The following is a 14584-nucleotide window of genomic DNA, read 5'->3' on the forward strand; positions in this document are numbered from 1 at the left end:
GCAAGGAGTTTTAGATGCAGGGAACTAAGATCTCCAGAGAACAGCACACTTTATGTATGTTATTAACAGGATTCACAAGTATCTCTCCCCTGCTTCAGTTGCTTCATTGAAAACACAAAAGGCTCATTTACCAGCACCCATAGGCAAAAGAATCATAGAACCAATCAGTCAATACACTTACTTCCCCCTTAGGCTCCTTCATGACCTTGAGAAGAGTGATGAATGATTTAAAGGATGGAACAGACAGATTTCATGATAAACCAAAAAAAAATTGTGTTCTGCTGCACGATGAAGAGAGAAATAAAATGGAGAAAGCTAGATATATGTTTAGTTTAAATAAGACCCAATAAATTCTATAACTGCTTTGTACAGTCTTGGCCCCGATTAGAGGTACTCATCCTGCACAGTAATCAGGACTTTCTCTATAAACCTCAGCCTGTTACAGTTCTTACCACATTTACTTTCTCAATATGATAGTACTTTACAGCTATCTACTAGATTATGGCCAGAGTTCCTAGCAGTTATTGATAACCAAACCATAGACTTTATATCTCGACCAGCACAGGCAGGAGGAAGGCAATCAGCACAGTGAATTTCCTAGCCTGGATATATCTTCCTGCAACTTGAAGATGATGACTCAGTTCTACAATTGAGCTTGTGATTCTCACTGTGGTAAAACTTCTTATGTCATTTTTATTTTTAGCTCTTTGGCACAATTATAGAAAATGATTGTAGAAAAATCACAGCTTCTGTAAGGAGGAGCCCTGCCTGCTTTTATTTTTTTTTATTTTTTTTTTTTTTTTTAAGGACAACTTTTTATTGCTACCAGAGGCTTTTATCATCAGTACATGGTGTGACTGCAATACCTTTTCCAGACTGTAAAAGGAGCTCAGGATCCAGAGGTCATTAAGAGAAATACAGGGGGGCTGAGAAGGCAAGGGGAATAACTTTTGTCAAGGAAATCCTAACAGTTTAACATAAAACTAGGGTACTGAATACAGTTATTACATGTTATAGACTCAAATCATAGAGCTGCTCCAACACTTAGACAGTCTCTCCTACGATTATTGAGTGAAAACTGAGCAGTTACAAAAACCTTAATTTTAGTTATTACATACATGTTTCTTTGGTGAGCACCTGGATATATTAACTTTATCACAAATTCTCTTATGCAAATTCAAAGATGCTTTCAACAAATCTAAGAGTATCCTAATTACATGCCACTTTTAAATTTCACTTTAAGATAAACAAAAATGAAAACGGTAATTATTTTTAAACTGTAGAAATTGAAATGAGACAAACATAAAATCAATGTGATAATATTTTCTATTGTCTATATTCTTTTTCTATTACCACCTCTGATTCATATTGGACAGCTCCCTCCAAAGTACCCTTTTCAGATTAACTGGAATTTCAATCATGGATTAAACATGGCTGTCACACTGAAATAATCTGTTCATTAAATTGCTAAAAAATAATTTTTGGGGTTTCCTATTCAGTAGAAGTCAGCATAGGTAAACATGCATAAAATTCATTAAGTACTCAATGGAGAAGCAAGCAAAAGGAAAAATAAATCAGGACACTGGAGACAGTTTTGCTAGCTATGAATTTTGGAACTTTTTAAAAAAACATTAAATGTGAATTTTTTACATGGGGCAAGCTATATTACATTCCAGCAGAAAAAGAGTACAACTGACATACTAAAAAGAAATTTGCTTATTAAAAAATTTTGCATCTTTTGGATTTTTTATATCTTTTTTTTTTTTTTTTTTGGTCTTTAAGTGCTTAAATAACGTTGAATTAGCTGGACAAGTAAATGAGGGGTTTTTTTTCTGGCTCACTTCAAATCAGCCTGATAAGGCATATATCCTTCTATAGCCTTTCCTGGTCTTGCCTGTTCTCATCCCCAGAGTAGTCTACCTTAGTTTGCACTTGAAGGTAACACTTATTGAATCTACATGACAGAAACAGGCTGCAAAGGTGGACAAGGGGAAACATGTCCCTCTTGTCTTGACAAATCAGTGCCACACACAGAACCCACATTTTCTGAAGCATTATCTTCATTATAGAGCCGTTTGATTCCATCATAGAAGTCATCCACTTCCATTTCCTCTACTTTGCGCTTAGCAGAGGTGTGCTTGCACCCACTGGCAGCTGGGAGATGATGGTAGAAGGCTGCTGTACCTCTGACTGGCACTTCTGGCTTGCTGTTGTCCTTGGAGAAATCTGAGCCTGGGACAGAGGAGGGATGTAATCTGAACACTCCTTTGTCACAGGTCACCAAGGTGTGCTTGAGGGGACGGTAGACATAAACGGAATTTAGAGGCAGGGAAGACTGCAGAGTAGAAAGGTGATGTGCCACAAGCTCCCGACAGTGGATCAACTGGGAGCTATCCATCTGTGCTTTCTGAAGCAATTCAATTGTAAGAGGAAGCCAATCAGGAATAAGTTTCTCCATTTCCAAACTAACCATGGCTAAAGCAAGCATGGATCCTTTGAATTGTAGAAGCTGGTTGCAGGCCATACAGTGAAGTAGTTGCTTGGTGAGGACCGCCAAATGTTGAGACGGGCTCAATTTGGGCAAATTGAAAAGTAACTGAGGCCTAGTTGACACTGCAATGGCATGGAAAATGTGAAGAAAATCCAATGGTGTGGCTGTGTGAAGATCCCAATTCAACTTATCCAGAATAATTCTCTCCATTCTCAGAATTTCAGATGAGGAACATCCACAGAAACTGTCTCTTGCCAATACTTTCAGTACTGGAATTCTCTCATCTTCCTCAACAGTCTTGGCAGCTAGGAAAAAACAGCTGATTGCAATACAACTCAAGTATTTTGGATGGGCCTTTACAGTAGCTAAAAACCTGTCCAAAAGACTGCTAGCCAGAGCAAATGTTTCCGGGTAAAGGTTGAATTGGTACTTGAGTTTGGCCAACCACTGAATTACTTCATCTCTCTGGGATGGAGAAACATTCTGATTTGTAGGCATTTTCGGCACATTGACCTTCCACATCTGGGCTTCCCTAGAGATTGCCTTTTCCAATAGGAAAGACAATCTCTGGTTTTCCAAAGGTCCTGGAAACTTCATGATATCCTCTGGATCTGCCTGCCACCCAGCTTGATGTAGCTACCTCTTCCTCCTCCTCCTCCTCCTCCTCGGCAGTGCTGTAGGCCTCACAGTGGTGACGCGGGGTCATCCGGGGACCCGTTACCACCGCATGCTCCTCGGCGCGCGGCGGCGGGGCGCGGGCCGGGCCGGCTGAGGAGGGAGGCGAGGGGACCGGGCCGCGGGGCGCAGGCGCAGGCGCGGGACGCACGGCTGCGGCCGGCGGGCCAGTCAGCGAATTAGTTCCATGGCGCCCCCGGGCCTGAGGCCGCCGCTCGAGCCCGGGTGCGGAGGGGGCTCCCAGTCGCCATAGGGCGGCGGGGGCCGGGGAGAGGCGGGGGGGGAGACCGGCTCTGCCCCTGCCCGGGGGAAGCGCCTCCGAGGGGAAATGGTGAAAGGGGGGGAAAGGGGGAAAAAGGAAAAAAAAAAAAGGAAGGGGAAAGGGGGAAAAAATAAGAAAAAGCGAGACAGAGGCGCAACCGCGTCCGCTCGCGGGGAAGGCTGGGGAGGGAGGGCCCTGCCTGCTTTTAAGAGGTTCTAAACGTTGGGGAAACTCACATACACTGTGCAGTGCATTTCTTGGTGGAGAAAGGCAGATAAAAATTTGTTTAAGAAAGGAAGAAAAGCAAAATTGCAAGACAGTTTATCTTTTCTATTCTCCACCCTCTCTTTCTTGAACCCTGCCTTCTGTTCCCTTTGCCTCAGCTGTTACCAGAAGTCCTCACTCTTCTAAGGCCTACCTTTCAAACATCACCTGCCTGTGATTCATGAATCTATGTCCTAAGTGTGTAGCAGAACTAAGATTGGTGAACGTACAGTTGATGAGAATGACAATCTGGAGTAGCTGGTCTCCCACATCCCTCTCACTGAGATGCAAGTGAGCAAAATGTATTAGCATAATAGCCAGAGGTGTTTGCAAGCTGAGTTCAGTAAAACCATGTCAGAGTAATTTGATATATCATAGAGTAACTTTTCAAAAGAATGACAAAATATGGGCGCAAACTTTTGGGACATTACTTATGTAACAATATCTCATCATTAACCACATTATGTATATGATTGTCCCTTGATTTAAAAACAATTTGATAACTTTAGGGTTTGCAACAATAGATTTTTTAGATATTATGGAGAAAATGACATTAACATTTCTCAAATAGGGTATTTTTTTTAGTAGTTTTAGCAATATAGGCATGCTTTAACTTCTCAGCCAGTGTCTAGTTTATTTTCAATACCAGGGATAGTGTAAAATAGAGATACGAATGGGCAATCTAGGTAATATTGAATAACATAACTCATACATAATTGTCACTTCTGAGAGTATATTAGAAATGAGTGCATTAGTACTAATATAACTATTACTTCTGTTTGGCAGTAGCTAGAACTACTGCTACTTTTGGTAACTTCCTATTATTACTGAGTACATGTTATTTATGAGGGTACTCTATACTTGCAAATCAGTATATTCCTTATTTGAAAGTTTCAAAATGCTTTTAATAACATCTCCCTATTATATAATACAAATATTCTCATGCTTCCTTTCCTACTTTATGTTTGTTAAAAAATGTCTGCTGTAGAAAATAGAATATAGCAATTTTTTTCTAGGGCAGAAAGCACATCTCCGTTTTTAATGCATGAGCAGGCGTTTTGGTTCATTAAGCCCAGTGGCACTGATAGTAAACTAAAGAGGAATGAAAGGAAGAGGAGCTGAAATACCATCATCCCACTAATGATACTGAAGCTGCTCAGCTTTACTGGGAGGCTGCCCAGACATTCCCTAATAGAAGCCATGATCCGGGATATGAACTTGGTGTTGTGGTGCCAAAATTGCAAATCCAGAAAAAAAAAGGCATTGCTAGAAGATTGTCTGGAATAATTTAAAGGAATATCTAGAAGTATGGTATGTGTGTGTATGTTATTATACTTGTGATGGGTGAATTACAGAGAAATTCTATCCAAAAAAGGATAGAAATAGGATACAACAAATAATGCAAGTGAGGAGTATTCTGTTATTTTAAGACTGTGTCAAGTAAGAATAGCAATTGTATCACCAGGATATATGGATCTTAGGTTGCATGAATTACAGAATATCTAGATAGCTCAGTGTCACTTTTGTATTTGAAACACTTAGCTCCTGAATGTTAAACAGTTTCTGATAAATGTAAATTTTTTGAAGAAAGGAACAAAATGCATGGCTCTTCAAATAGCCACACATTTCAACATATATCATAGTCCTATTAGGTATTTACTGACAGCTATAATAATTAACATTATTATTTCTTTCATAAATGAATATTATTGTTCCCAGTTCACCCCTGCAAATGAGGGAATACATAGAAATGTGCTCTTTGAAACTGGAAGGAAGAAAACAGATTCTCTGTTCAAATTGGGCTCATGCCCAGTTTGAACAGAGAATCACTCAGCTGTGGATGGCAGCTTTCGTGGCCTCTGGCTAACACAAACTCCTCAGTGGCTTTTCAAAGCCACTTAGAATCAAGTTCCAGCAGGCTCAAAGTAGAAGCTGCAGCTGCAGACACTGAGGAACACCTATGCGCTCCTAGTCTCATGCGCACAGGCCCCTTTCTCGGTTTAGTTCTGCTTTTGTGCAGGAGGATGGAGGGTAGGTAGAAAAGGGATGTTTGTCTCCCTCAATTTTCTCCTCCTTTTTCACAAGCCCTCAGAGTGAGATAAACCTTTTGGAAACTGGTCAGGCTTCTCTGAAAAACTCAGGTAAGAGATTGGGCTTGGTGACCTATTTGCCCTTCACAATCACAGGGAAACACAGAAATTCCTTTTATAAGTTTAATGGTCCAACAAAGGCAAATGAATCAACAGAACAAAAGCAGTAAAGAAGGCCGGGTTTGATCGTTGTACCTGAGATCTTGCTGAACATTTAAACGTGGTGTGAAAATCGATCAATGGTTAAAGCTGAAGGGACTTCCATAAGGAGAAAAAACGGTATTAATAATTCATACAATACCAAGAGGAGCCTATAGGGGTAGGCCATGGAACATATGGAAGAATTGAAGAAAATCCAGCAGAGATATCCTTAAATGAGTTTTTAGATAAATAAACCAGTTTTACGAGAAGGAGGGATAAGCTATATCTGGGTCCAAGGTGTTTACAGCCCAGCAGAAATCCCCATTTACTATCAGTGTTATTATAATTCCTCCAGTTTATTTCAAGTTTTGCTCTTATATACTTCAAAATAAATATACAGGAGAAATTAAGTATTCTATCAACTAGGGGATTAAAAGGCTTTTATTAAACTAAAAACATTGTAGAGTTTAGTAGCATCACCTAGCAAATTGGAATATTGGCTAATTTGGCAATATAAATGCATAATCTCAATTTTTACTTTAACCTTTTCTCCTTGTCTCACCAGTTTCCTATCCATTAAGTGGTAAGCCCAGGAAATTCTGGTAAGCCCAGGAAATATTTATTTATTTATTGGTAAAAGTTTAGGAGTATAAGTGCAGTTTTTTTACATGGATATATTGAGTAGTGGTGAAGTCTGGGCTTTTAGTATATCTATAACCTGAATAACATACATTGTACCCATTAAATAGTTTCTCATCATCCATACCCTTCCCACCTCCCCACCCTTCTGAGTCTCTGATGTCTATCATTCCACACTCTATGTCCATGTGTATACGTTATTTAGCTCCCACTTAGAAGTCAGAATGCAATATTTCACTTTCTGTTAGTTTGTACTTTTAAAAGATATCCAATAAAGGAAAAATCTTGGACCTTAATGAAAGCAAAATCTTGAAGCTATTACATAATATAAATTGTTATTTTATGTTATCATGTCTCAAAAGCAAGTTCATTAAATACAAACTATCTCAGCTAATTAAAAATATTCTTTTAATCTTCTATTTAGCATACATATGTTAGTATATTGATTATTCACCTTCACACGGATATTTTCTTAAGTACTCTGGAGATGTACATTTATCAAGTTCCTAACTTCAACACACACGTTTTCTAGGGCTTAATACAGATCCTACACACACATTTTTTTTGCAACCTACTTTGGACTATATGCTGTAATAAAGCACATAAGGTGAAAGAAGAATAGAAGATGAGAGAGATCCAGGCTGATATATCAAAGAGTGTCTCATGGAAGTGGTGAGATTTGAAGAGCATATCAGAAATTAGAAGCAGAGCTGTCAAAAGTTTAGAGAGCTTCTCAGGAAATCTTCTTGGTGTAAAATAGTCTAAGCCAATGAGGTAGTCAAAGTAAGGGGCAAAGGCTTGAAATATTTAGAGTATATTATGGTATACAGAATGCACTATCAGGATAGATAAATTTTAATCAATTTTTATTGCTGATATGATTTGTAAACCAAAAATAATATTCTGATGCTAAAGAGTTATTGAGATAGGCAACAATAGAATTAAAAAAATAAAAATTAAAAAAATATACTTTTGAGAGAAAAAGCATGTAACTTGTCATATTTCTTGTTGTAATTCACAAAACTTATAAAGGAATTTTCCCTTTCATGCACTAATGTTTTGGGAAATGGGAAAGAAAGGGAAAGAGAGATGATGAACTATTTTTATCATTTGATTGATGTGGTGTACCCACTTTATATTCTTTTATTTTTTTTCAAAGGCATCCCTTCTTTTCGATTACCTAAAAATATTGTAAACTTGATCAGTCTACAAAAGCTTTTCTTTTACAGTTGGTCTTGTCAACTACCAATATTACATTAGCTAATAAAGATATTATAATAGCAGGAGAGCCAGTCTAGCTTTAAGATCCTTTACTATGCTATTTTTCCTTTTATCTTCCTCTCCTTCAAAATGAACATACCACCACCAATGCACTCTTGCAACATATAACCACAGAAAATCAGTGTAACTAACTACGTTCTTTCAATACTCCTCCTACCTTGCATTGGCAGGTGAGTGCAGGACATTATGTGCACACAAAGTAAGAGTAAGAGACAAAGATAAAATACGTAACAGTGATGTGTTACTGACTAGATTCTAGAAGCTGTGGGAACACAGGAAGCAAGTAGATTCTGATAGAGGCCACGCTGAAGAACCAATACTGGGTGATATTTAAGGTCTGTCTTGAGTGACGATCAAGAATTCAGTAAGTAAACAATTAGGAGTAAAGACCCTTGAGGTGGAGGGAACAGCAGGTTGGAAAGGAAGGAGTTCAGATATAAGCATGCAGTTTTTTAGGGGAGGAGTGGGCCATCTGCGAAGGCTGGAAGAGCATTTCTCAAACAATACCCAATAAGATCGTGTTCTGAGGAAAAACAGTAGCAACGAAACAGACACACAAAATACCTTTGTCTAACAACAGAAAATATTTTAACTCCAGGTTTTTTTCCTGGAGAACTTTTTAACCCCTTTAATAGGCTAGTATATTTCATTACTCTCTCCTAAGATGAATCATTACAGGAAAATCAGTTGTGCCTTAGACCCCTATCTCTGGAGGCATTTAGTGTGACTGATATTTTATGGAACACAGCATGGGAAAGGCTGAGTTAGAATATTCTTATTCAGTAAGTAAAATGTTCCTCTTTTGTTAGAGGAAGGGAGATGCAGGTATTTCAGATTCATTGGATACCTGTAACTGGGACGTATTCTTTCAAACACACGCACATACTCACACACACACACACACACATACACACACACACTGATTATACATCTGACAATAGACCTAATACACTGTAAGCATAATAAAAAGATGATTTAAAACACAATATAAGTTTCTATGTAACTTGCAGTTGTGTTCACATTTTACAAAGGAGATAAAATACTATTTTCACTTCTGGAAATGACCAAATATTCATAGAGCAGGTGGCATTTGATCAGAGCCTTGGAGGTGATATACATGTACACAAGGGACTTCTAGGCAGAGGGAAGAGCATAAGTCAAAGTCTGTCCAGAGCTTCGGGGGATGGTGAGGAGCGCTGACTCAACTGGATGTGTGCAGCATGTGTTGGAAATTAAAGATGAGAAAAATGAGAAAAAAGGTTAATCTTATCTAGATACTGAAGGACACTCAATGTCATGATTAGGAGTTTGAAAGTTATTTTCTAGTCAGTGTGAAGGTATAAGTTTGTGAATTGTGACATCATAAAAAGGAAGGAACTTTGAGGACTTCATGAGATCAGTATTATTTATCTTCAATTAAGATAATGTGGGCAGATAGACCTTATGCATTGAAGTATTTTGTTGATGACAGTTTAGTTTTATGGGATTTTTATACATATATTTTTTTAATGCTATCCACCTGTAAAGGAACTTCTTTCCCATTAATTTGTGTCACAGTAAAAAAGTAGTTGCTGAAATCTTGAATTTAAACCAAGAAAAATTTCCATTGAGTATCTGAAATGTTAAATATATTTTCATGGCCTACAAAATTAAAATTTGATAAACAGATGTTTATCAAATGCTAGTCTGATTGGGGGAAAGTCATATCTACATACACGATGTTTTGAGGGTCATTATATGCTATATTATATGGAATTAAAATATAAATAAAATAGGTTAGAGTATAGACAGAGGAATGCAGGTTGCCCAGTGCCAAAAAAGAAAATGGAAACAGAGCCAAGTCTTGATGGATGAAGAAAATTTGGAAAGGTAGAGCGGAAGCATTAAGTTAATCTGGAAGGAAAAAGCATGGGCAAAGCTGTGACATCAAGGTTTGTTGCATTACTCATCTGGCATTTGGGAGGAAGAGGCAGGATTCTGACATGACAGATATTGTTTGTGGAGTAGAAGGGCATTAAAGAAATATGAGGCACATGATGATAACCAAGAGTTTCAATTTAGAGAAGAGTAGACTATCTTAAGGTTTTTAAAAACGCTAACCAGAATTTCTCCATGGCACATGAGATAAATGATAGTTTCACAAATGATTACATTGCCACCAAGAAAATTTCTGAGAAACCAATGGGTTTCATGAAAACAGAAATATACTTAATTTTGAATTGGGTGACTTGGATTCCTAGCCCAAATAGGCAATGCAGCAATAAGTTATATTTTAGATAAATGTAAATTTGCTTTTGAGAGTAGATTCCATTGCATACCAATTTAATAGTTTATACATAAAATGCTATGACTACTAAATTAACAGGACATGTATTTTTTAAATCATTGCTTAAGATTATCTTAGGTAAATCTATAAAGTTCTCCTGTTTTACCCACCAGTAACATTCAAGACATTTCCTTCCCCATATTCCATACATACAGTTATTTCTTTTCATTTGTCCCATTTCTCTTGGTTATAAATTCAAGTATATACACAACTTAAATATTTATAGAAGGCATTGGAAATAATTCTGGAGTTTTAGGACTATAATTCTGGAAAACTTATATTACTTTCCCATGCCATGTACAAGAACTCCTTTTTAGATGATTTTTGTTATTTTCTTTTGTAAAATATCTTTAAGTAATATCCTTCAAAATCACGTATTATTATATATCTCTTACTAATATAAACACTTCTCTAAATTACAAATCAAAACTGAAAACTATGGTATTCTACTAATAGTTTAATTAGCTGCATTTAATAGAGCGATATTATAGTACATAAATGACCTAACTACTGCTAGCTGACAACCTACTATTGTCAGGCATATCTAAAATATGTGAATTTTCTCACTTAAAACTCAAAAAATATTACTTTCCCCCATTTTTACAGAGGAGATTACTGAGATGTAGAAAGGTGTATCAATTTTCCCAGGATCACACAACAAGGTTGGTGTTGGGATCCGAACTGTGACCCTAAAATAACCATTCTCACCATAACATCACACTCAATATCATTGAAATTTTTCAAGCAATAAACAATTAAACTAATTGGTTAATTGTTAAACCAATAACCAATTGGCTCACAATACAATCATTTGTGAATTGAATTATTATGACAAGGAAAATAATCAAATATGTTCTGTGATCATACTGCCCATTATTTACTTTATATATACCATGCCAATTTGGATACTGTGACTTAGTTCTCAAGTTGTAGGTAAGAAATCTTTTTACTTGTATAGAACTGAAAAGGTGGTCAGACCTTGAGATTGAGACAATTAAGATTATTTATTCTGGGGCTATGAAATATTAGGTATAATAGAGCCTGGGAAAGAGACCCCCCCAAATAAAATTGGGTTTCTTTGCTTTAAATTTAAGCTTATTGCATTTTCTTGTCCAGCAATGTAATTATTTGTTTTCTTTCTATTTTTCTGTATATAGCCCAACAAAGTTTCAAAATCTTTCTGCCCTGAATATTGGTTTTCAATTACTGAGAATAAGCCATCCCATTGGAAAGGCACTTGTCTCATCCTCATCAATTCTCCTCTATTTCAAAGTTGTTGCTGTCACAAATGATGATGTCTGATGTTTGAACTTCATAGGATGATTGTACCCAGGGGCTTTTTAGGCAGCTGTGTTTAGTGTCCCATGGACATTAAAAGTAATGCCCTTACCATCACTTCCTAACAAAGTACTAGTCATATAGTAAGTACTATGGATCCAGCCAGTTGTTTTATCATTATTCTACTTACTTTGATTTATTCCTCAGTACTTCAATAGCACAATGCAGCCAACCTCTTATTTGTTCTATTCACTGCAGCTATGCACTGGGTTGAGTGCTTCACAGCTATTCATCCTTCCACAATAACATCTCCTTTCTTCTCCTGTATCCTGGAGCATCTTTTGGATTTGCTTGTATTCCTTTTGTTTGTATTTTGGTTCTGGGATTTGTTTGCATTCATTTGTAATAAACAGGTTTTTTTTTTGTCTCCAAAAAAAGCCACTTAAATTGTTTAAATGTGTTGGTAAGTTTAAAGGATTCCTTACTTCATTTGTTGTTCTGCTTTTTAATTTTACAGTATTAGAAACTGTGCAACCTATTGTGAAGTTAATGTGAATAATATTTTTATTTAATTAGACAGTTAATGTGTTGTCTCACAAATGTACTTTTGAGATTTCCTTTCATGTTTCCTTCCCATCTCTGGGTCTGGGCAAAATAAGTAGAGACATCTTTTGTCAAAGATACCTTTTAGTTGAGGTTATTTTTAAAATGAGCAAGATGATAAAATGGACTTCTTTCATACTTATGCTATTTACATGTAATTTGTCCAAAATTGACATTCAATATTTGGAAGTGCATTAGTTTCTTTTGCAAAGCTACCATGCTATCTGCAGGGATGTGTATGTGTGTATATTTCACAGAGGGGAAAAAGCAGAATAATAATTGGTAGTCAACCTCTGGGGATTGCAAGGAAACCAAGCACATTCATTCTGCTGGGTTCCCTCATTTCTAGGTATATTGTTTTATAGCCATCTATTTTCAATATAAGAATGTATTTTAGAGTAGAGGCTGGTCTGTGACTGTTGCCAAAGCAATTAGGTAGCCAGCTGTACAATTAGCTTAAGATTTGTATTTATTTGTTTTTCTACCACCCTAAAGAATTCCTCTACTGGTGGTTTGGTAAGAGAATTCTACTATTCATCATGACAAAATTCAAAGTAGAAGAAACATGCTTAAAAATTGTGAATTACATATATATATATGTGTGTGTGTGTGTGTGTATAGATAGATATGTTTCATTTGACTTCAGAATAAGTCACTGCTCTCTACTCTTTTTATGTGAGTTAACAGCAAATCGGCTAAGTGTCTGTTTTCCAAAAGGACTATTTTCTCCATGGGAGAGGCATAGCTTTCACAAATAACAGCTTTACTGTTTCTATAGTAATGCCTACTCCTTATTACACTGAATGACTGTGTATCATAGTCAGGTTATTCACCCTTATACATGCATTCCCCTGTTTACTTGTTTTCTGCTCACGTGATGCCCTGCCCAACTGGGAAGTGGCCATCATTAGAAAATAAAAACAACACAAAATACTGAAAATATCATTCCAGTGTTCTTGTTTGTCCTCTACTGTGTTGTTCATCTTCTGATCTAGGTTTTATTATACTTTAAACCAAGGGTCCTCAAACATTTTAAACAGGGGGCCAGTTCACTGTCCCTCAGACTATTGGAGGGCTGGACTATAGTTTAAAAAAAAAACTATGAATAAATTCCTATGCACACTGCACATATCTTATTTTGAAGTAAAAAAAACAAACGGGCAAAAACACCCGTGGGCCGTAGTTTGAGGATGCCTGCTTTAAACCCACCAAGATTCCTCCTAAATCTTACATTCCCAATTATTTTACTTCATTGGAAAAATCTTTGTTTATAAATAGATTTTTCTTATATTTGTCTATTTTGTTTTGAGTTCTAATGTGTACAAATCATCACCTATTGCTCATTCTCCTTTCAGGTCCAAAGATGCTAAAATCTAGTTGTTAATTTTGTCTGTCCATTGTGGTACCCAACATCACACTCCATAAAGATCCGATAAGGTGATCAAGACCAAAATATGACAAGGTGTTTCTTTAAAAAAAAAAAAAATGGTACGACTGCTCTTATCTTTAGCCTTTTTGTCAATTTTATTGCATTTATTTATCTCACTTTTTTACTTTCTGCATCTTCTTTTTTCCCTCTTATAACCTAGTTATTATTTTTGTATCATTCACTATCTGTGAAGATATTTCTGAAGGTTTTCTAAATCTCTTAGACTGAAGGCTGGTGTCAAATGCTGATCAAAAAAAAAAAAGAGTATTAGATTAAAAGTTTTGTCTTCTCTAATGTTTGATCTGTATTTAGCAAGTTAAAAGTTAATTTAAGCACCCAGAAAGGTGAAAGGGCTGGTGGGAGTCATTGAAGTATGGAAGTGTTCTCTATTCTTTACTGAGTTCAAAAGAATACAGTGCCAGGTAAGGTATTTTAACTTGCAGGAGCCACCCACCAGAGAAAAGAAAGAATGTAGGTTCTAAGGAGTTGAAGAATACATATTTTTTCCTCTATGAACATCAAATATTGTGTACTTGAAAGGTGCAGTCCAATGAAAATGTTGTTTCTTGACTAAGGTGTTGGTTTAAACATAAAACTAACTGTAAGATGCCTTGGGGGAAAAACTGGAGTAAAAATGATCTGATTGCTTGCACAAGTCTCTAAAGCTCAGAATCGGCAGAATGCAGGCACATTTTCCCAGAGGAAACCCCTAAAAGCCTATTGAACTGAAGTTGGTGACTCCAAGGCTTATGTAAACTTATATTCTCTAGTTCTTTAACTATTTCTGACTCAGGATTCTCCTGGAATTTAAAACCACTTTGGAAATATTTGAGAGGTTTAGGTAAAAACCAAAAAGTTTCCAAGAGAGAAAGTAATTCAATAGTACTCAGATTTGCATTTCTTTAAATTTTGCTTCCTATTAATTTTTTTCCATATAAATTTTATTTTATTTTGGGTTTATTTATTTATTTATTTTTATTTCAGCATATTATGGGGGTACAAATTTTAAGGTTTCAATATTTAATAATACTATTTGCCTATAGCATACAACAGTCTCTTTTGTTGTTTAATTGATTACGCCCTGGCTAGAGTGCAGTGACCTGAT

The 14584-nt window shown here is 36.5% G+C and overlaps 2 protein-coding genes across 7 annotated transcripts in view; one reads left to right on the forward strand and one right to left on the reverse strand.

The window, feature by feature from the left end:
- The window catches only part of PCDH9 (protocadherin 9), an 864876-nt gene that overhangs the window by 332004 nt on the left and 518288 nt on the right, over positions 1-14584 (forward strand). The gene's annotated exons all lie outside the window — the stretch shown is intronic.
- Positions 773-3331, reverse strand: LOC142874838 (cyclin-I-like). Its single transcript, XM_076009388.1, has 2 exons — positions 3132-3331; positions 773-2974 (listed from the first exon to the last, which is right to left on the reverse strand). The coding sequence occupies exons 1-2, from the start codon at positions 3195-3197 to the stop codon at positions 1955-1957; spliced, it is 1086 nt and encodes a 361-aa protein (XP_075865503.1). The 5' UTR covers positions 3198-3331; the 3' UTR covers positions 773-1954.

The sequence above is a fragment of the Microcebus murinus genome, chromosome 13, assembly GCF_040939455.1.
Source record: "Microcebus murinus isolate Inina chromosome 13, M.murinus_Inina_mat1.0, whole genome shotgun sequence".
In the NCBI taxonomy this organism is placed as follows: domain Eukaryota; kingdom Metazoa; phylum Chordata; class Mammalia; order Primates; family Cheirogaleidae; genus Microcebus; species Microcebus murinus.